A 21,896-nucleotide genomic window follows, 5' to 3' on the forward strand; every position below is an offset into this window, starting at 1 on the left:
ATCAGGAGGAAAGAAGAATGATCAAGTACGGATCATGGATCATGGTCAATGATCCATGATCAAGGACTTGGCATGGTCTATATATACGGAGGAACTAGCTGGTCATAGATAGTTCCGCAGTTTGCAATACAAGTCTAGTCACAAGCATTGTGATTACATTGAGACAAGTCTATTGTTGTGCACCCTTTGGCTGCACCGATCTATCATCTAGAAGTTACCTTCAACTGTTATCCCTTTCAGAGGTTCTGGATAGGGGATCGTCACAATAAGTTAGAGAAAGTAGTAGACTAAAGTAACATTAAGAAGGCGCAGTTGAAGGCCGAGATATAGCGTTTAAACGAGGAAATACGCGCTCTATAGCCTCAAACGCGCAAGAGGGTTCGTGAGCCGTCCAACGATAAGTTCGTCGGTATCAAGGATATAGCTATAGCCGAGGAGGCCTCGAGGAAGCCCCCAAAGCGTAGGCGGAGGGCTAGGGCCGAAGACGTTGCGCAACAAGTGGAAGAAGTGCAAGAGATGATCATTCACGGGCTGGATAGGCTCCGTGCCCTCGACGAAATGGAGTGAGCATTTTTTTTGTATAAAAATTGCTGTAGAAATGGATGTTGTGTGCATTTGATGTTGGGGGGTGCCCGGTGCTGACCGTGATCGATCGGCAGGGGGTCGATCGGTTGCGGGGTCATGACTTCTATCCCTTTCGGAGGTTCTGGATATGTAGGGGTTTGTCACAACAATAAGTAGTTAAAGCAATATATACCTTAACTTACTCATAGTTTTCTTCTGCTGAAAATGATAAGCTAATTTCAACGTCGCAGTGACAGTTATTTTCAGATGATGCTGAAAATAACATGAACAGCAAAGAGGATGGTGGGGTGCCACTTTTTATTGCGACACCCCATAAGCGAGTCCGAAAACGGCAAAAAATTTCCCTCGACACAACAATACGTTAAGTATAAAGCCATCGAGAATAAAGATGTCAACGACGTAGAGTTGATACGAAGAATGGAACGAACCAGAGGAAGCTCTGCGCTTTTTATAATTACCTTATATCTTGAACGTTATGAACCGATTTTAAATCAACTTGTGGTCTGAATATTATTTTTGAATCAAAGCTGAAAATAAGCGTGGTGGAGAGAGGGGTGGGGTGCCGCTCATTAACCACACACCCTGCAAGCGAGTCTGAAAATGGTAAAAGATTTCCCTCGACCGAACAATACAACACTGCTCCAACATCTTGTACAGTGCATCTCTGGTATTTTGACACTGTGACATTCCAAGAACATCGAGCTCAAGAACTCGAGTTTGACCAGATAGTGAAGTACTTTGTTCCATGAAGCTGTCAGTCAGAGTGACATGTCTACTCGGTCTGGTTTACAATAAAGCCTTTGTCCTGTGCCAGGCATGGGCAGGCAGCTAAGTAGCTAAAGATGCCTTAACTAAAAGCTATCATTTAGCAATATCTCAGAAAGAGGATAAAAACGTTCAGACAATTAATCAATCGTAAGAGCTCAACGACGATAAGTATGGTTACCCATGGTGGATGTCTGTGACTAGAAAAAGTCAGTAAAAAAAAAGGGGGGGGGGTAGGGGAACGGTCTCGCACTGGGGCGACCTCGTGAAGTACAGGAATTGGCCTGCAACTTACGGCGCAACTCAATTAGGAGAGCCACTCCACCATAATATCTACCTTTGGGCAGTTTGATATCTACTGGTGTGGAACTTGGGAGTATCTTCCGCCGGGCCCTCGCCCTTCCTCTGCCGCACCCTTGCAATAGTCAACCCTAACCCAATCCTTCCACACTGCCCAGAGGCCTCCACACTGCCCGCTGCCTGATTGACGATGGCATTTGATGTTTTCTCTTTCAATCGCGCAATAGCTCCTCTGCCCAAAAGTTGTCACCAGCAGTCTTTCTGCACCACACCAACAAGCCATGTCGCGACCCCGTTCACAATCGCTTCCAGCAATCAACACGCCACATCGATATCCTCCGTACCAATATCAGCGCCTTTCCTCCCCGCGGCACATCCGAATCATCCAACTGCTAGGCTACGACCCTATCCTCTCGCGCGTTTTCATCAGTATAGTAGAGCATGACCTCTCCACCTTATCGAAGCGCTTCACTGCACTCTCATACACCTGGGGCTCAGCCATCGAGACATTTGAAGAGACGCATCACTCAGCGATCATCGGCCCCGACAAAGCGCGTTTGTCAAAGAATCCGTGCGACATTGAGCTAGTTCTTGTTCCGCCAGAAGCCCTTGAGACCTTCAAGCGCAGCGATGACGCCTCACTGGATCCCCGAGGATCTATGGTCGACTTGTACACCACCCCAGTCACTACCATCACTGTTACGGGCAACCTGTCGAACTTCTTCCGGACGTATATGACCGAGACATGGCCGAGGAGGCACGCCCAAAGTCATGCTTGTTGGGGACCCACTATTAGCTTGGAGGAAAGCACCAATTTCTGGATTGATGCCGTGTGCATTGATCAGAACAATGACGAGGAAATCGCCGCCCAGATTCCCATCATGGGAGAGATCTACTCTTCCGCTGGCAGGGTATTGGCATGGCTTGGGGCCGATGAGGCAAGATTCAGCGTGTTCAGATGGTGGCATGACACGGTCTACCCAAGAATGCGGCATGTTTTGCACCGCGCTGGGGAAAAGGGAATTCTGTCTCTCAGGGCCTCCAGTTGCTTCGATATTGAACTCTGGGCGGATGTTTTTGGATTGGCTCCTCCGGTTGAGCTGGGAGTTACGAACTGGCTTGATGCATGGACGGAATATTGGGCATTCTACCGCACAAGGCGTTATTTTCACAGGGTCTGGATCTGCCAAGAGATTGTCCTCGCAGACTGCCTACAGACATATTGTGGAAGTGGAGAGCTAAGCTGGGGCGACATGGTTGGCTTTACGACTTTATTGGGGACAATACATTGGGTTGATGCTATCGGCACCCAGTGCCGAGTGAATCTTCCCCTTGAGTGGACTCCATCCATCCGTGGTTTCGGTATTGGCGACCTCTTTGAGGTTCAGCAACAACAAAACAGCAAGATTTGGCAAAGTACTGGTTGGGTCCGCCAATGGTTCGCCATTATCTCAGCCGTCCGCCGCCGCGGTTGTTTCAAGCCCGAGGATAGAGTTTACGCTACCGTCGGTATCCTTCAGCAACTCTTACCCCCCAACACCCCCTTGCCGATCCCCATCGACACTACCCACACACCCGAGCAGCTCTTCACCTTCACCGCCGCCGCCATCCTCAAGAACTGGCCAGAGCTCTCGATCTTTGCCTTTCTCGAGCACAACGCCTCCCGTGCTTTCTCGTCACTGCCAACGTGGGTCCCCGACCTGTCGATCGACGACTTTCCCTGGCCGCTGGGTCCATTCGACACCTACTTCGGAGCCGGGATCGCCACTTCCGCTCCACTGAAGGATTTCTCAGTAAACGATTGGTTCCAAGCCCGTGCTACCGCCCCAATCCCATCGTTTCGACATATCGACCCGATCAAAGGACAGTTTGCCTTGCGCGGCAGCAAGCTAGATACCATCAAGCAAAAGTACCACTGTACTCATGTGTACGATATGAAGCTCGCCGAGCTGGCGATTGAAGTGTTGGCCAACCTGCCCGTACACTACGCACACGACTTGGTCCAGGAAGAAGAGACGGGAGCGACGCGGGGACAGTGTAGGGTGGAGGCCTTGATACATACAATGACCTGTGCTGGGATGGGGTTTTCTTCTTCTCGGGGCTCGATGGAGAAGACTAGCCAATTGTTCCCTTCGTTCAGGAGCTGGTTGTTGATGAGTCTGTCGCAGGTGTGGTCTGGGATTGACCCGGTGGACAGGTTGCATCCGGCACATACGGCGGGGGATGACGTGGAGCTGCAGAAAAGGAGGGCTAAAATGATGGAAACGATGACGAATGTAGGAATGTCGAGCAAGTTCATGCCTTGCATGAAGGAGATTGAAGAGATGGCAAGTATGATTATCGCGGCGGATAGAGGAGAGGGGCAATGGCCTAGGTTGCTTGAGCAGCCACTGGAATTCAGTGATCAGATCAGGAGGGTTATGACGGACAGGTGTTTGTTCACCACGGAGAATGGTTGGTTGGGGATCTGTTTAGATACTGCTCTGGAAGGCGATGAGGTGTGGATTTTGGAGGGTGGGGCCGTACCATACGTGTTGAAGAAGAGCGGGAGTGAGGTGGAAGTCAACATTGAGATGGCAGGCGGTGAAACACGAACATCGAAGGCAGAAGGAAGAAGATTTGGCGGCGAGACATATGTCCATGGCGTTATGAACGGCGAACTCCTTGGCAAGGCTAGAACAGGGGCGGTCCAGTGGGAAGAGGTGGTGTTGATTTAAGGTTGGAACCCCAGCCCTGCCAAGGAACCCTTGCTGCGCCACGGGCCATGCCAAGAATGACCAGACCGTACCGTAAACAGCCACCTCAACACCGGGTTGGATCCCCTTTGAGCACAACAGCCATTGGCAAGTTTGGGCTATCTAGGTTATCAAATCCTTGGGGAGAGTTTCGGAATTGCTTGCTGGAAATGGACATGTCATACATACCTGAGGGACCAGTGGCACGTCCAGGGTCTCGACAGCGCCGACAAGTGTAAGATCCACCAAAAACATCGATATATGCAAAAAGTTGGGGCAGTTTTTCAGCGGTCTTCTTTTGCAAATGGGCGGCTGAATGGCAAGTACACTGTTGGCAACCCGGCCTTGAGTTTCTATCGGTTCAGCTCGCGTTGATGACATGGAGGACGTTGAGCCCGTTGAGGATGTTCTCGCAAAGATTGGAGAAAGCATGGGAAGGAACCGGCGTCGGTTGCGTTGAACTGGAGCGTCAGCAAGGGAGCAATCGCGGTCAGGTAATTGGGATCTGGAATTCGGATCAGGCGGCTCGGGCGGTTGACGCTTTGGGGTGGAGGTTATCTCAGGAGGAGGTGGCCGGGATTGATGGTGTCAGCTTTGAGGGAACAAAGCTGATTACTGTTACATGAGAGGAATCCAGCTGAACTCTCCAGGCTTTACATCGAATCCTTACTTGTTTCAAAGCTTTGGACCTGTCCGGTCTCCTATAGGCAGACAGCAATTGGCATTTGCAAATACAATCCACAACGGGTGGAACGGAGCGAGAAAAATTACCGTAGGGGTTTCTAGCAGTGGCGTCACGTCTCTCGATTGCTATAGTTCATTGGGGCAGCTTTCAAGACAATAGTTTTATCCCCCAGCATGTGAGGACTACAGCATCCACCCTAATCCACTTTACCGTGTAGATGGTGCCTTACATACCCACCCGACGTTGCATCCTCAAGCCTTGGCAACAGGCCTGCATCTTGGTGCTGAGCTTGGCCCTGTCTTCTTCCTCCGTCGCAGTTTGGAAAGGAGGCGGTTAGAAAGAGTATATAAAAGGAAGACAGTTCTCTGGCACCAGTGTTCAGTACTCAGTTCCCAGAGCTCAGACAATCATCTCCCAGACTCGTCTCATCAACACCCAGTACGCCACCAACACCATGGTCAACTTCGCCCTTCCTGCCCTTGTCCTCGTGGCATTGACTCCCATCATCGGTGCTGTCGCCGTTCCAGCGGAGTCTAGCGTGACCAACTCTGTGGTCCAAGACCAAGTTTGTGGAGGAGCGTTTCTCCTTTGCCAAATGGGTCGACGACATCATCGCCAACAAGACAACTCTCTCCCCGGAACAGGCATATGACGCATACGAGAGGACCGTCCTCAACGCTACTGAGCCCAGCGGCACTCTAAATAAGCGGGTGCCCAGGTGCAACAACATCCCAAACGGCAGGGTTCTGGCCTCTGATGCTGTCAAGTGCATCAACTATCTTGCCAGCCTCGGGTCCACGCCGTGCCTGGTGAGAGTCAGCGTTCGGTTTGCTCAGTGTGGAAATGCCGAAATGTGGGGTGTTGGACGTGGTTCCACCGCTTACTCCTCGCACTGGTAGGTTCCCTTTTTCTTTGTTTTCACTCACATCAACTAACCTTTGCGGCAGTGAACATGTCGCCCGTGCGGGTGGGTTGATCATGGACGCATGTACCGAGCCGGATAACACTGTCCAGGGAGATGAATATGCGTGGGAAAACGGGGATATTGCTGTGCACATTATCAAGAGAGGGATTTTTTAGGTACAGGAACTTTGTCAGGTAGAGGTGCGCGGGAAAATATCACTCCCCATGCTACCTGGATCTAATTCAATGTTGGGGTGGGAAGGCAAGCGGCATCTATTGACATTCGCTGAGCTACTTTCCGTCAACATGAAGGTACACTTTTGTGTAGAGATTGCAGGCAGTGGGTTCAGATATATTTGCATACAAATGTATGCCTCAGTTATCCAACAGTGACAGAAGCCATGACTAATTTCAAATATGGTAAAAGAAAGCGATTTTTGTTGTAGGAACTCTTTGCGGCAGATTAGTATTGCTGGTATGGATGACGAATATGAATTGTAGTTCTGAGAACGGTGACCTTGGTTGAGGATCTGTTGATGTCAGGCAAAAGCGCAGAATCAAACCCTGTCTGCAGTGAGTGATGATGCTAGATAACGGTGACAGCAGCGAGTGTTGTGGTTAAACTCTCACTATCCCGGCAACCGGCAATTGGCGGGTTCATCTTCTCTCGATGTAGTGAGTGTATTATGGCAACGCCGGCACAGCCCTCATCCCTAGAAGGCTGCTGCCTTAACCGACGCCTTGAAAGCAGTGGGATCAGTCACCGGTCGAAGGATAGGATATGATGCAATAATAACGCTCGGCCTGGAAAGCCGTTTCTTGGTGTCTACTGGTCAGATGATGATTCAAGCGGAGCGATGTTTGAGTGAGTGGCTTGAGCAAGGAATTAGTGTGCGCACTTGCAGAGGGTTTATATATCAGGTCAACCATGTAGCCCAATAAGAAAAGACGCGCCGCCGCACATGCCCAGCGGTGCAATGGTCAGCTTCTCGCATTTAACATGGCCCACTCCCTTTGTGGGTGAGTGGTTCTATGACTGGTGCAAAGCTCAGGTTCGCTCCCTGAGCGTGAAGTTTTGCTTTTTCAATTTTTATTCATTTTTTTATTCTTGTGTCCCTGTCCTGGCAACACTTACTTGCATATTCCAACCCAAAATAATGCAAGGAGTTGATAATTAGATGACTGAGCACGTTCTTGTGTTTCGCAACTTTACGGCATCATCAGTCCTTCAAAACAAGTTGTGCAGGTGGCGGCATATTTCATCTGAGCCTTCGTTAGCAGCGTTCGCAGGCCTGCCATATTCCATCCGAACAAACAGCATTGATTTTCATGTTCAACAACTTGAGTCAAAACATATATCTAGATATGTTGGTATGTGTCTGACGGGGACAACTCTATCCATCCAGGATAAGATGCGTCATAGGCTGGGAGACATTGAAGCCAATTTCAACCCTACGAGCTCCCCTCAGAGCAATGAGTGAGGCAAATCAACCTTGAACCTGCCCATCCAGGTTCCTTCTCAAAAGTTCACGATCAAAACAAATTGCTCCCGGATCACTGTCACGTACCTTTTTCAACCCTACTATTCCCGCCCTTAGCTGTGGTCACTACAACCCGTATAACAACAATTTTGTGAGATTTATTTTGTTTCACGCATTCAAAACACCATTTTGAGTACTCAACGATCGAAAATGATGAATACAGGAGCTGGGGCCGTGGCGAAGGTGTGCGACTCTACCGCCAAGGTCGAAATTGCCGATGCCCCTCTCATCACTTCGGTGATGGAGAACATTGGCGATATTGCCGACGGTAATAGTATGCTTCCCAATGCCCAGCGCGAGTCGATCGTGTCCCCAGACGAGAAAGTGGATGTCGCCAGTGACGCCACTAACGACCTGCTCGCTGCAACTGTCGAAGGCCCGGTGGATGCCAATACCCAAACTCAGGACCAGATGATCGAGGGTACGTAAGAGAAGGGATATCTACTACGATTGCAAGGAGGGAACCACCTAAACGTGGGTTCATACATAACGCAGCATACCTCCAAACCGCGGTTCATCTAAGGGCCTCTCGGCGTTGGACTCGGACAGTGAGAGATACACCAAATGCGTCTTCACCTACATCTTCATCCTTAATATACACAAAAACCCTACCCTGAGGATCACTTGACAAGCAATGAGCTAACAGTGTAATTGACAGGCCATGCCACTATTTCTGCTCACCTACCCCTCGATAATCCTCAGCATACCACCCCGTAGCCTCCTCCCCCCAAGCCTCCCGCCCTCATTGAACCAAACGTGTGCGATGGAACTCCAAATGCCGACTCTCACCAGAATGAGAAACCGCCCAGCGACAAAGGCGGGAAGCAAGACGACCCTGAGGCCCTGAGGAAAACCGGAGCTGAATTTGCGATTGTAAAGGCCGAGAAGAGTGAGAGTTATGTCTCTACCCAAGAGTAATATCGCATTATCGTCTTCGTCGATGGCTCTGCCAAAGCCGGGCGAAGACCTAGAGGGAAGAGGAGACTATGCAATAATCTTCAACCAATAGCGACCAGGCACGAAGGAACATGGGGATTGTGTTGTTCTTGCCTGGCCAATGGAGATTGCCGTGACACCGACCAGTGCAGAGGTCATGGCGGTCCTGGAGACCATGGTTCAGGTGCACAGCCAGATCACCGAAATCTTCACCTCTGGAGAGGTGTAGGATGACCGGCCGCTCGACAAGAGGATCGTTCTCGACATATACTCAGACTCGGAGGGCACGGTTTCAAGCATACTTGCCACAAAGGAGAAGGTCGAGGCCACGTAGGAGGGACAAGTATTTTGCTACGAAGAGGTGCTAGCATTGCGAAAAAGGTGGCATTGGAGGTCATCAAGGAAGAGCAGAAGCTCAAAAATCTGTGCCTTGGATATGGCGTGATAGTGGAGGTCAGCTACCACCGGATCCCCGGTCATGCACTATTGCAAAGCAAAGGCAGTAGCAAAATTACAGATAAAGGGAAAAGGCGCAAAGCAAAAGGTGGCACAAGGTGCTCCGGCTTTAACGTCCTCATTGAAGGGTGGTGTTAAGAAGGCGACAAAGCAATACAGCAAGAATAAGAAGGAGTGGAGGAAGCTCGTCCAGAAGGTCAAAGATGAGATTGCGAATGCCCTCAACTGAGATGTCACGGCATAGTGCTAGTGGTTTGATCAAGGCCAATAGGCTATTGGGGGCCTATGCAGGGATATGCTAGGGATTGGTAATAACATCTGGACGTATCTCTGACAAGGTGTTGGAAACAACAAGCTAACCTGTAACATAGGCATAAGACTGGTTTGTGGATAATACCTTACTGTACGGATAAGTTGCGCACGAAGCAAAAGAGGGGGAAATGGAATATAATAGGACTGGAAAGGGTGGGTGTAGCAGGCGTCAGTTGCCTTATGGTAGCCTTACACAATATATCGTATAGGTCTGTCATAATGGACCGTTAGAATAGTGTATTGAAAGGGTTAACATGAAAGAGGAGACATAACTGCTAGCTCAGAGGTATCTGGTATCCATGTCCTCGTAATAGTGGTTGTAGTAAGACCAGCATATTTGGACCCTTTATTAGCAATGTAAAACTCTCTCGAAGATAGCCAATGTTATGAACAAGTAACTGAAAAGGCTCAACTGCCGCCGGTGCATCAGAAAAGCCCTTATAACACCAGGCGTCTCTGTGAAGACTGCCCCCGGAGGGACTTCGGTCAGTGGCCACGACGGCTTCTATGACTTCGGAAGGTGGCAAGGCTTTCTCGGGTTAGGTAATGAGGTTTTCCATCCATTGTAACAGCCTACAGGAGAAGACGGTCGCGTTGGAGGCGGTCAAAACTGCCACCGAGCTGGCAAGTAGTGATACTAGCAAGAGAATCAATGAGAGGTGGGCTATGACGAATAGAGTCATGGCCTTAGTTAAACCATATTGTGCAACAAATCCAGGGAGAAGTGAATATGGGGAAACAATAACGAGACAGAGAAAAAGAGAGTTCTGGAAGCTCAAATATGGGATAAGCCCGCCTCTTTAACGTTTCTTTAAACCGTATCATGGAACTTTTAGTAGCCATTAAAGACATTAAGCGATAGTGGAACTGAAAAACATAAATCAAGTGACACTGTAAAAGAAGGTGGTTATGAGCTGATGAGCGGGGACAAAATAAGACCTATGAGATGGCGGTTCTATGGAGTTGTTTGTGTGATTGTGACTCCAATTCTCTGACTATGCGTCATTACACCTTGTGTGCCTGGACTTTTTAGGTTGATAACCACCACCATCTCATTTGGGTCCGTAGTGGGAATTCAAGGCTGTAATAAAACATTGAAGTGACGGCTAGAGGAAAAGAAAACAGGTCCGTTAAGTGGGAGCGGACTCCCATATATATATGTGGAAAAGGGCACCTGACGGACCACCGGCCTCTGGAAAAGCCAGGTGGAAATTGAAACTACCTCCTTAGATACCTTATCTTGCCCTGTCCTTTATACCTTTAAATAACACTAGGCCTTAAGCCTATAATAGTACGGTACCACTCAGTCACCAATCTTTTATGGTTTGTAAATTCTGTTGTTAGCCCGGAGATTATATGATCCCAGCGATTTCCCTAACACAGGAAACGTCGGGAATATACTTATTCATGGTTGACTTTCCCTGAAATTTCGGACTGATCGTGGCCGTCCATTCCCATACGTGGTATATTTTGCTTGGATACCAATTCCCCTTATCGACCTGTGTGTCGTCATCGTTGCTATATCTGAGCGGTTTATAGTGGCTGTGATTGATTCTCCCGTCTCCAAGCAGCTTCCACGTTGTGAGAACAATGCAGATCGGCTTGGTGTACCTCGGACCCTAAGCCGGGGGCCTGGGATTCGTGCCTGGGATGGGCGTTATGCTTATTGAGAAGTCTGTGAAACAGCGAGAGCAACCCATGCTATCGATACGTTTAGTTTACGGCGAGCGGGTAGGTGGGTAGTAGATATGTCTGCATGGTACTTACATAGCTCCTTGGTAAGCACTAGCCTTGCAGTGGCAGCCGAACTCGTGGCTTAGGAGACATATCAGCCTCTTGTCAAAATCCGCGAATGGCGATTTGTATCCCTGGAGGTATTTACAGCCTTGAGATTTTTAACCTCCGCTCCAATAAATGGAAACTGCGCATTCCACAAATGGTGGTAGTAGATGGCGGCGAGCCCATGATATGTTTGATAAAGCCCACGAAGGGTCTCCAGGCTGATGGGATGCACGTTCGTGCCACAGTCACAGCTTCCTAGTCCAATATTGGTTGTCTTCGGCGGAATGATCAGAAAATCTTCTTGCTTCATCATGCGGGTGATTTGCGATCGATTCGACTGGTAGATCCGTCCTCGTAAAAGGCGAACTTGGTATCGGATATTACACGTCACCATTATGCCTGTCGGAACGGCCGTGACACATCTGACACCATCTTGCTGAGCAATCCAGAATGGTCTGTTTCCGCTTGCTTTTTGCGCCATACTTCTCCAATCGAGATCAGGCTGGGACCAAGATATGGATAGTAGTAGAACGTCTTTTTGGGCAGGTCACAGAGCGTTAGCTCTGGATAGGACACTGACGTTGGAGGCATGTCCTTTGTTCGTAGCTTGCGATACCATGGTGGTAAGATCCACATGTTGAATGTATTGGCTGTGATGTGGTTGAAACAGGATAGCCTTGATGGTCAAAAGCGGCAGAAGAACAAAGAGCTCATGGGGAGCGTGGTCTCGGGTCTTAAATCCCCGGGACCTTCGAAGCTTGGAACTTTGCTGGTACCGTGTGTAGATACCTAGCATGTGGGCTGGGGTTTAATTGGCGTCGGTGGCGTGGTGAAAGGTTTATTCCATGGTAAAACTAGATAAGAATAAATTCCTGCTCCTCCCGCTTTCCAAGCCACTCGCCATCCATGATCCCCTTGGCGTAGCATGGTCCAACTAGCCGCCACCGAGCTCCATCAGCTAAACCACCGGCCTCATACGAGGGGATTGCTCGCAAAACAAGAGGTACTGCCAAGCCAGGTACCACAACGACCACATCACCAGCAACCATCTTCTCATCCCCAACACCCAAATAGCCTCTTGAAGTCCTGAAAAAAGCCATTGCGCTGGTTTGCATAAGAAAGTCTTGGAAGCCCTGCCGCTCCACAGAGATTTCTTCAGGTTCCCTCTCACTTGCCGAAGCTTGCGCCTGTTCCAGCAGCGGCCAGTGCGGCACATCCACATCACGCTTCAACGTGCCATAACCAGGCGCCATACCCCAAGACAAAGCCGAGTCAACAGCTTCCGACAGAGTTCCACCACCGACATATGCCTCTTCAACCACGTCTCCCTCAGGCTGAGGGAACACGAACCGCGCCAACGACCTTATCCACGGCCCAAAGATTGGCTGCCAAAACTCAGTCTTGGAAGTGTAATCACCCCACTGCAATGGCCGCCTCATCGAAGGATAAATCCCAACAACCATATCAACCTTCACTCCCCACACCGACAAAGTTTGCGCCACCTTGTTGAGAGAAAACCGTGGCTTTTTGCCCGATGATTTCCCTCCCCCTGCGTCATACACCTCCCTTGTGCGATAAGGAACAGAGTACACAAACCGATAAAAGTTCGGCACCCAGCTCTTGAGCCCTTTATACTGCCCCGCTGAACAAAACAACAGCACATCCAGCTCCTTTGTCGTCTCGATGATCAAGGTCGCCACATCCATGTAGACATCCTCTGTTGGCAGCTCATAATCTACCCTCACAGAATTGAAGATATCGCCATCTTTCTCCCCATAAATATCCCTCACTATGTTCATCATAGCATAAACCTTGTCCACGGGCCATCGAGCACCAAGACTATTAGTCTTGACCATCAAATCCAACAACGACAGCCCCCCCTTCCCACGTTGCCGGAGCAGGGTTAGTTCCTGCAGGTACGCAATATCAACATTTAGCGGACTCGGACTAGGGATTTTATTCAACCCCAACTCCAACATATGCGAATGAAACACCCTGTTCGCCACCTCCAAAGCTTCAAACCAAAGCGCGTGGCCACCCAGCCAGAACTCACGGGGTACATTCGGTGTGGAGGCTTCCTGATAAATCCAGGATCTCTTCCAGTAGCTCAACCGAGTCACAGCTTCGAGACAGGCACAGTCCACCTGGTTCACGATCTTCAACAGAGAAGTAGGCGAGATATCAGGCAGCTGGCTGTTTGCCCATGCAACGGCGACGCGCTGGTAGATATCCATTGCGTGCCCTGTCGGGTAGGCAGGCCAGAGGTTCTCCGGGAAGGGGGCGTCAAGGGTAAGCTTGTGTTCCTTGACGGGACCTAACCAGATGATGATTCGGGAGGCGGAGGCGTAGATCTGGGACATGATCTTTAGCTGGGCGGTCTTTTCTTTTTTGGCAGTTTCTTCGTCGGCTTGGTTGATACAGATTGCGTCGATCCAGATGTAGCCTACGTTGGCTGCCCGGCGGGAGGTTGCTCCGTTGTGAGATGGGACTAGGTCAGGACGGGCCTGGCGGAGGAAGGCGTAGAGGTTTGACTGATGGATGGGGAAGGTTTCGGGAGTGGAGTCAGGGGAGGCGATGTTGAGTGTTTGAGGGGGGTGAAGCCTTTCTTTTTCGTCACCCCAGGTGTAGGAGAGGGCGGTGTAGGGAGGCGGGGGACCGGAAAGATCATGGTGGGTCAGTGTTGCTGCGATTGACCCGTCTGGAGCGGGGTGGTCTGGCTGAAGTTTTTCCGAGCATGGCCACTCTATACGGAGGAGGCGGATGTGGCCCTGTTCAAGAGGGGCATGCTTGTATGTGAATTCCGTCATCTTGTTTCTCTGTTGGCAGGTTGTGAGGAATAAGGACAACGCGGTCAAGTTGAGCTGAGGTATTAACGGTCGTCCTGAAGCCAGTGAGGCTCAGCGGGCTCAGGTTGAATGCTAAGCTGAAGGAGGAGTCCTTGGCATCGACTATCGTCAGCTGACATGCCAGGTGATATCAATCTTGCCTCAGAATTGTATCGTTCTCAAGCCAAACATTTCCGATGAACGCCTGACGGCCCCATCTCATCATATTCCTGACTCGATATGCACATATCCTCAAAGGTCGACAAGGACGCGAGCACTGAACCTCCCACCCACGTCAGGTATTTCATCCCAGGCGAGACTACAACTTTGACGGACATATATGACGGGGCCATTTCCACGATCTCCTTTTGCAGCCTATTTGCTAATCCAGAAAACATCATGTTCCCACCAGCCAGGAAAATACTACCAAACAGTTCCTTTTGAATGCTGGAGTCGCATTTCATGATGGCATCACACACCAAAGCATGTATTCCCCCGCTTTCAAGACCTAGTACCGATGGCCGAAACATAGCTTCAGGGCCTCGAAAACGCTCGTTGGTCAGGTTGATTACCTGCCCATCAGGAAGCTCGTGCGAGATTTCATGAAGCTGAAACGTAGGATCTGACTCCCTTTCCACCCACAATCGTGTCTCGTTCTCAAAGTCAAACGCAGTGTAACAACGCAAATGTTTGATGTTCTCGACAACCTCGTGCTCACTCGTGGTGGGGACGAAGTTGTGGCCGCTTTCTCTCAGGAGCTTGATCATGTAATCGGTAATGTGACGTCCACCGAGGTCAAGTCTTCTTATCGCATCTCGGACTGGGACTCCAAGCCCTTCATGGCCACCATGTACTAGTGGAACTGCGTGGGTCACGCTATCCCCAGATTCAACCACGAGCCCCGTAGTCCTTCCCATGCCGTAGAGTGCCAGCGATGGGTTAAGTGCCACATAGAAGGCAGGAACGTTGAATGTTTCAAAGATGATTTGTGTCATTTTTTCCCTGGAAGAACAGTCAGTTTTTCCGTCAGGTTAACTAGGTCAGATAGTGGCAGCTTACTTGCTGGTATCAGGAGTGAAAAGAGCATGTTCCATCAAAATGGGGTGCTCGTGGGGCTCAACACGCAGTTCGTGGTAGAGTGCATGATGCCATATTGCTTCAACGTCCTGCCAGTCTGTGATGACGCCTTGTTCTATCGGGTAGCAAAGTTCGAGGATCCCTCTTTTCGACTGAGCTTCGTCACCAACATAATTTTCCTTGCCACAAACATCAGCGGAGGTCCTGTAAAGATGGATGGTCAGCCGGAACACCCTGACAACCCGGGGCGCAGACGCACTTATGGTCCTTTGGTCTCCCGACAACAGACGCTGGTGCAGATGTCAACAGTTCTTCTGTTTCAGTATTGGACCGTTTGAGGTACATACGGAATACGGTGGTTGGGTATTCATCACCAGCGAAGCCAGCCTTCATGATCAAAGATCTATACGTTGCACATTATAATCAGTCAGTCTTTCCCGCCACGTCAAAGGCCTTGCCATGAGGATCACTCACCCAGTATCAATCACAATAGCCGGGGCTGTGTCCTCCATATCCATGTAAAAGAAGGATGGAAACACCTGATAACAATGCTTAACTTGGTTGTCGCTGTAGTTGCTGAGTGGAAATGTTGAGAGGATTGCCACTAAACCAACAAGCACATTCCGGGAGGGGTAAGCACCTTCGGCCAACAAGATTGGCCGAAGGGATGGTCTTGATGCTCCACAATATGCTGAGATGTTGGGACCTTGTGCGGGGCTGTGCCATCATGTAATGAAAAAGGTTATGTAGGCTTAACGATACTTCGATACAACAATTACAGCGGAAACAAAACATCGATCATCCCTCAATCCCGCTTTCATCCAACCTCTGCCCATCAATAGTCACGATACACCTCCCACTCGCCTCGACCCCCGGCGTTCCCACCGTTATCCGCCCACCTACCCCTCGGTCTGCCACGACGAGTCTTGCCTCCATCGCCATCATCAAAACCCCACCGATCAGCCGCCACGTTTATCTCCCTCTCCTCCCTTTCCCAAACCGTCTCACGATAGCCATCACCTAGTTTACCTGACCGCGAACGAGATCGAGAACGCCTTGTCTCCTTCTTAAAATGACTCCTAGATCTGTACCGGCCCCCCTCCCTAGCTCCGAACCAGTCGTGAACTCTCTCCTGTGCACGCTGCTTGTCATTTTGTTGCTCTTTGACCTCCTTCTCTTTGTCAGAGTGATGCTGAAGATACGACGAGGTCGATGACACCGGGCTTCTCGGCGGCAGGGTAGAAAGCGAAATCGTATGAGATGTCGTTCCCGTGGGAGAAGCGGGTGGAGGCGAGGAGTAATAACCCCATAAAGCAGGTTCCATAAACGGGTTCTGGTACAATTCCCTCCCCGTGCTCGGGTTGTCATTCTCAGGAGATGGACGTCGCAACTGAAACCGTCGTTCGAGTCGTTGCAGCTGTTTATTCTCCGGATTGCTGATCTCCTCCGTGCTGTCCCCCCTCGAGGTCAAGCTGGCATGTGTCGATGTTGGCGATGTAATCACTGGAACTGGAGCAGAAGTAGTGGGGCACGAGACTGGGGTGACAAAAGAAACACGCTGCTGCTGCTGCTGCTGCTGTTGCTGCTGCTGTTGCTGCTGCTGCGCCTTTCTCTCCTTTCTTCTCTCTCGACGCTCCATCTTCTCTTTCTCGTGCTGGTGGTACTGGTCAATGTATAATTGCTCTCGGGCCCAGTCGGCGTCACGGCGTTGTTGCTCTCTTAGGAACGCCTCCTGAGCCCTACGGACCCGGTCTTCCTCGCGCTCCTTGTTTTTGAGAAAGAGACGGTGGGCGGTTCCAGTGATGAAGGAATCCTCCAGGGCTTTGGCCAGCCCTCTTTCTTCCTGGGTTTGCCAGTAGTGAGCCCACTGTTGCTGGTTTGCCGCTCGGCGCTGCTCCTCGGCTTGCTGTCGGCGCAGTTCTCGAGCGCGGGTGAGATACCCGTAATCGGGATATTCCACAGCTGGTGGGCTTCGACGGGATGTTTGGGCTCCTGCAGGAGGGTCATTCAGGACAGGACTTGGAGACTTTGGTGGAAGGGGACGGTGAATCCCATGGTGACAGTACCCCAGGCTATGGGCACGGTGGTCACCGGAGCTTGACGGGTCTGCCCCGTCCGGAGAATAGTTGTGAAGCATGGCGTTTCTGTGAGGTACTGTAAAATGATAAACTTTGATGCTGACTGATGGAAGTAATCGAACAGTGAAGGTTTAGGCTGCTCAGTAGATGTTGGCAAAGGTCCATGGGCTCCCTGGACTTATGAAGGATGGATCTGCGAAGAAGCAGCCCGCAGAGAGGACAATGGACAAGGCCAAAGCTTGTTTGGTATTTCGTGGTCTGTGTTGAATTCCTACGGGGAACCATTGCGGCGTACAGGACTTTTCGGTCCGTACAAAGGAAGATGCATGGCCCTGAAACATTGACTGTGCGACTGACAAAAAGTGCCTATTGTTATACAAAACAGACACAAAGGACGGCTGAGCCTAAACAACAAGGTACTCATACAATGTCTCTCGGATCAACAGCAAGACATGTGTAGATCTCGTCTCAAAAACCCCTACACTCCAAAATCACATTTCGTACGAGAAGAAGGAGGTCCTTTTCAGAATCTCAAGTGGTCTTTGGAGAGTGATCTAAATTCTGTCAGTTTGCTTTGTTCACCGATAGGCAGCCAAGTACACTTACCTTGCCTGCTCTTCTTTCGTCGCTTATCCGCGGCAGTGGCTCAAGTTTTGAAGCCTTTTTGTCTCTGAAATATGAGCGCACCATCGGCATGCATTCCGGGTCCACATCCCCAGCACCCCGGGCCTCTTCTCGAAGATTGTGGAAGAAAGTAAAATCCAGCGAGTGAGGCAAAAACCCAGCTTTGAGATCAGGGATAAACTGGTCCCAGCCTATACGTTGCCTTTTGGCATCATCCCACCCTCGCACGCAACAGGTTTCCAAGACAATGGTTCTGAGTGATTGCTTGTGTCGAAGGAGGAAGTCAAGCATTGTTTCGTAGCCAAACCCCATATTTGTAAGGTGAACAGTGTGAAGTCTTTCCCAATGATGATCATAGGGAATGAGGTCATAAAGCCACGCAGATTCATACTTAACACCCAGTGTCAAAGATTGCAAATTCGGCATTGTTTTAATGATGTCGTGGACGAACTTGATGCGAGGGCTCTTGACTACCGAATATTTGCGTGGATCATCTACCCACGGCCGTTCATTGCCGAGCAAGATGCCAAAGTGAGTGAGTACCGAGAGCGGCGTGCTCAGAGAATTTTGTAAGGGGTAGATCGGGGGAAATGGCCAAGGCGGGAGCGCAGACGGCATATCGGAACGCTCAAAATCTTCATCTGTCGCTAGGAGGCTGAGGAAGCCCACCTGAATAGAGATGAGACGTGGGAGTGACCCGCCAGTTGCCTGGACTGCTTCTAAGATGGCTCGCAAATGTCGAGCTGTCCCCTCCACATGTGACACGCCTGTCATATCCAGGTTGAGGCAGTGGTATGCTGGTATCCTCAGTATGGGTTCCGTGGCGTTGGGCTCCCTGTTCCGGTGCCTGTTACTGTCTGGATAATCGCCCGCAACGATGATCTCCCGGAGATTGGGGAATTTGGGGACCACCTCTCGGAGAAAGTCAAAGTCTTCGCCCACTGCCAAAATTTGAACCTGATCGCGATGTATGCTGTCGACAACATCTCTCATTGCCGCGATCCAAGCTTCATCGACCGGCGGACGGTGGATGTCGGCGAGATGAAAGATATCTGGAAGCTCATTATCGTATGGATCATATGGAATATCGTCGTCGTAAGACTGGTATCTCCTCATGATTCGAGTGTTATATGTCAGCGACTGAACATGCTCGGCGCGATAATCATTGACCATGCTTCGTAAGACGTCAAAGTCCTCATGGTGCATGCAAAACTTGATGTGTCGAAACGCGTGTCGATCTGCCGCTGCTTTCAGGACGCGGCATGATGCACGAATCGAGGACAGAGTATCGTGAAAATCCAAGTTGCCGCATATGTTGTCCATGATCTCTGACGGGAGCCCGATAATAAGTGGCATTGTTGCTGTGCTAAAATAAGAGCTGTGGCCAGGGAAAAGAGTGCCAAACAAACACCGAGAAAATTGGTTGCCTGGGTTGAGCTCCGTTTGGCTTCAACCCCGCACGCCGCTGCCTGGTTGGCCTACCTGACACAAATTGGAAAGCACTACACACCACCATGCAAATGTTTGCAACTGATCACGGCAGCTCTGACGGCGACTCAGTTTCCCAAGTGGGTGCCAGGGCAGCCAAAGCAAAGAGACAACACCAAACCAAAGATAGCCAACCTTGGGTGAGTTTCCAATTTCCACACCGGTATCTCAGACCTCTAATAATGAATTACCTAGCCACACTTTCGACTCCCTCCATCATTTGTCCGTCCAGAATTCCACGAGTCCGAGAATTCGGACTCTGAAGACGACTTGCCGAAACGCCATCGGATAGCACATCGAGAGCCTCCAGCCGAAACCAAAGAGAACCACGACACAACGCCGTCAAGCTCGATACTACGCCATCAGCTGGAAGCGCAAAGTCATCCCCTCGCCAAACCACATTCCTGCCCGCACTGCGTTGCAATAGCCGTTGATTTGCGCAGGCAACTAGCCCGCGTCACGTTCCGTGGGGATGCTTGGGCCCGAGAAGGGTGGACGACTGCCAATAGAAAGTTTCCCTTGACTGTCGACCAAGCAAGAGCCGCCAGCCACAAAGGATGCGCGTTCTACAGATACCTCCTCGCTGATGACGACCCCGCTTATGCGATACGAAATGATGTATGGGGTTCCTCCCCTGGCAGGATTCCTTTCGAGATAGTGATGCAAAATGGCCGCTGCAGACTCTACCCTGGACAACGGAAAGGAGAGTTTCGAGAGTTCTCCCTGTACACCATCCCAGGACAAAAGGCTTTGCACCCTTTTCTTGGGTATCAACTCCCACCGAACCTTGTTCCCAACTCCCAACTCAGCTTCACCCGTGTTCGAGGCTGGCTAAACGAATGCCTCCGGAACCACAAACTATGCAACGCATTCCAGCGAGCCTACATGCCCAAAAGGCTCATCGAAGTGACCACTCCCGCAGCTTCGGGGAGTCTTTGCGCTCGATTGGTCACAAACCCCACGCCAGGTCGTTATGCCGCGCTGAGCTACTGCTGGGGCGGTGACCAAAAGTCCAAGACCATCAGAAGTGTTTTGGGTACCTACGAGAAAGAAATCCTAATGGGTATCCTACCCCAAACGCTTCAGGATGCGTTGACAGTAACACACGGTATCGGCCTCCGCTACCTCTGGGTAGACGCCATGACAATCGTTCAAGATGACGATGAGGACAGAGACGAGCAGATATCCCAGATGCACCGCATCTACCTCGGCGCCTCCTTCACCATCGTCGCAGCAAAGGCAGTGACCAGCCTTGACGGTTTTCTCGCCCCAAGAGCAAAGTACCAGCCCTCCATCATCTCCGCCCGGCTGGATGACAACGTCTTTGGGGAGATCCTTGCCTTTCCAAAGCACGATATCCTCAGTGACTATAACCTCTTTACTCGCGGTTGGACATTTCAGGAGACGCAGCTCTCGACAAGGATACTGGCGTATGGCTTGCATGAATTGGTGTACTCGTGTTTAGAGGCCAGGCATCGGGATGGTGGATACGAGCATGTGTTCGATCCGCCACCGGCTTCAATCTACCTGCGCGACACGAGCGACGATCCTGCAGCACAAATGGTGGAGAATCTCGACCCGGGAAATCAAAAGTTGGGGCGGGATGAACATCCGTTTGGTTGGGAGACAATCGTGTTCAAGTATAGCCAGCGGTTTCTCACTGATGGGTTGGATAAGCTCCCTGCTGTCTCGGCTATTGCGGAGGAGTACTCCCTCACCAAGCCAGTCACGGAATATTATGCCGGGCTATGGAAGGAAGACTTTCTGCATCAGTGTCTTTGGCAAGTAAGCTTCAATACCGCGGTGAGGCCGAAGGGGGTGTATAGAGCTCCGTCTTGGTCGTGGGCTTCGGTTGATGGCGCGGTGCATGGATTTACCAAGGAGCGCCTCAATCTGAAGTTTTCTTGTTCGCTGCTTCATGTTGAGACGACGCTGGTGTCGACGAGGAATCGTTTTGGGAGGGTGGGTAATGGTTTTATGCGGCTTCGTGGCAGGATGCGCAAGGTTTTGTGGTCGAGCAGTGGGATTCGGGCCGGGCATGCTGGACGCGCAGCGGAGGATGCTGCTAGCAGATGGCCGGATGAACCGTACGGGTTTGATGACCGCCTGTCGTTGACGGTGGATTTTATTGGTGAGTGGCCGAAGGATTCGGAGGTGGAATTTTGGTGTCTTGAAATTTGCACCTTCTTCCGGGATGGGTTTGATCGTGGTCAGGGGCTGTTGCTTGACAAGGTTGATGGGGGAGAGCATCCCGATCTCTCGGACGAAATCTTTCGCCGTGTGGGCCAGGCATACTTTGGCGCGGATGTGGCCGAGCCGTACTGGTTTGATGATGGTGTTTCGGAGTGGAAGGAGATTGTCGTTGTGTGAGCCTTTTCAAAACCATGCCACGTCCAGAGTTTAGAAAGACAATTACTGGTCAAGTACCTTCATCAAATCCAAGCATCAGTGGTTTAGTGGTAAAATCCATCGTTGCCATCGATGGGCCCCGTGTTCGATTCACGGCTGATGCATCCAATATCTTGATCTTTGGATCTACAACACCTTTGTCAACCACTATTGATCTGTTCTTTTTGCTGCCAACCATCCTTAGAAGTAATGCGCTTAGTTAGACTTTGCCATGGGAGAATAAAATGTCCATTCTTTTTACGGCTTTGAACGAGGGAGGGGGTTAAAAAGATGCAAGCTTGACAATGGAAAAAAGAGACTCGGATACCGGGAGTCGAACCCGGGGCTGTTGAGAGAGCAGACACTTCTAAGAAGTGAGAGTCAACGATGTTACCGCTACACCATACCCGATTGAA

General features: G+C 50.5%; 7 protein-coding genes and 2 non-coding genes across 9 annotated transcripts; 4 read left to right on the plus strand and 5 right to left on the minus strand.

Moving 5' to 3' along the window:
* Positions 1-1,931: 1,931 nt before the first annotated feature.
* QC764_0083280 (uncharacterized protein) lies at positions 1,932-4,367 on the plus strand (the record flags this gene model as incomplete). Its single annotated transcript, XM_062940831.1, has 1 exon — positions 1,932-4,367. One exon carries the CDS (start codon positions 1,932-1,934, stop codon positions 4,365-4,367), a length of 2,436 nt encoding a protein of 811 aa, XP_062799409.1.
* A 6,384-nt stretch (positions 4,368-10,751) lies between these two features.
* Positions 10,752-11,394, minus strand: QC764_0083290 (uncharacterized protein; the record flags this gene model as incomplete). Its single annotated transcript, XM_062940832.1, is given in 3 exon segments — positions 10,752-10,893; positions 10,986-11,086; positions 11,101-11,394. The coding sequence occupies 3 exon segments, from the start codon at positions 11,392-11,394 to the stop codon at positions 10,752-10,754; spliced, it is 537 nt and encodes a 178-aa protein (XP_062799410.1).
* A 460-nt stretch (positions 11,395-11,854) lies between these two features.
* Positions 11,855-13,807, minus strand: QC764_507650 (uncharacterized protein; the record flags this gene model as incomplete). Its single annotated transcript, XM_062948017.1, has 1 exon — positions 11,855-13,807. One exon carries the CDS (start codon positions 13,805-13,807, stop codon positions 11,855-11,857), a length of 1,953 nt encoding a protein of 650 aa, XP_062799411.1.
* Positions 13,808-14,004: 197 nt separating this feature from the next.
* On the minus strand, positions 14,005-15,539 carry QC764_507660 (uncharacterized protein; the record flags this gene model as incomplete). The annotated part of the gene is made up of 4 exons (XM_062948018.1): positions 15,377-15,539; positions 15,162-15,305; positions 14,885-15,106; positions 14,005-14,827 (listed from the first exon to the last, which is right to left on the minus strand). Exons 1-4 carry the CDS (start codon positions 15,418-15,420, stop codon positions 14,005-14,007), a joined length of 1,233 nt encoding a protein of 410 aa, XP_062799412.1. The 5' UTR covers positions 15,421-15,539.
* A 198-nt stretch (positions 15,540-15,737) lies between these two features.
* On the minus strand, positions 15,738-17,039 carry QC764_507670 (uncharacterized protein; the record flags this gene model as incomplete). Its single annotated transcript, XM_062948019.1, is given in 2 exon segments — positions 15,738-16,487; positions 16,503-17,039. 2 exon segments carry the CDS (start codon positions 17,037-17,039, stop codon positions 15,738-15,740), a joined length of 1,287 nt encoding a protein of 428 aa, XP_062799413.1.
* A 185-nt stretch (positions 17,040-17,224) lies between these two features.
* On the minus strand, positions 17,225-19,036 carry QC764_507680 (uncharacterized protein). Its single transcript, XM_062948020.1, has 2 exons — positions 17,587-19,036; positions 17,225-17,534 (listed from the first exon to the last, which is right to left on the minus strand). The coding sequence occupies exons 1-2, from the start codon at positions 18,958-18,960 to the stop codon at positions 17,472-17,474; spliced, it is 1,437 nt and encodes a 478-aa protein (XP_062799414.1). The 5' UTR covers positions 18,961-19,036; the 3' UTR covers positions 17,225-17,471.
* QC764_507690 (uncharacterized protein) lies at positions 18,731-21,539 on the plus strand. The gene is made up of 2 exons (XM_062948021.1): positions 18,731-19,232; positions 19,288-21,539. The coding sequence occupies exons 1-2, from the start codon at positions 19,119-19,121 to the stop codon at positions 21,460-21,462; spliced, it is 2,289 nt and encodes a 762-aa protein (XP_062799415.1). The 5' UTR covers positions 18,731-19,118; the 3' UTR covers positions 21,463-21,539.
* Positions 21,535-21,605, plus strand: QC764_0083350. Its single transcript has one exon. It is a non-coding gene; the product is annotated as a tRNA-Gly (tRNA).
* Positions 21,606-21,799: 194 nt separating this feature from the next.
* QC764_0083360 lies at positions 21,800-21,891 on the plus strand. Its single transcript has one exon. It is a non-coding gene; the product is annotated as a tRNA-Glu (tRNA).
* The last annotated feature ends 5 nt before the right edge of the window (positions 21,892-21,896 follow it).

Source organism: Podospora pseudoanserina, chromosome 5 (genome assembly GCF_035222485.1).
Source record: "Podospora pseudoanserina strain CBS 124.78 chromosome 5, whole genome shotgun sequence".
In the NCBI taxonomy this organism is placed as follows: Eukaryota; Fungi; Ascomycota; class Sordariomycetes; order Sordariales; family Podosporaceae; genus Podospora; species Podospora pseudoanserina.

Coding starts and splice junctions, on each gene's coding strand:
- QC764_507680 (XM_062948020.1), bottom strand. CDS start 18,960: ATGCCACTTATTATCGGGCTCCCGTCAGAGATCATGGACAACATATGC. Junction 17,535..17,586: donor ACGAAAGAAGAGCAGGCAAG/GTAAGTGTACTT, acceptor GACAGAATTTAG/ATCACTCTCCAAAGACCACT.
- QC764_507690 (XM_062948021.1), top strand. CDS start 19,119: ATGCAAATGTTTGCAACTGATCACGGCAGCTCTGACGGCGACTCAGTT. Junction 19,233..19,287: donor CCAAAGATAGCCAACCTTGG/GTGAGTTTCCAA, acceptor TGAATTACCTAG/CCACACTTTCGACTCCCTCC.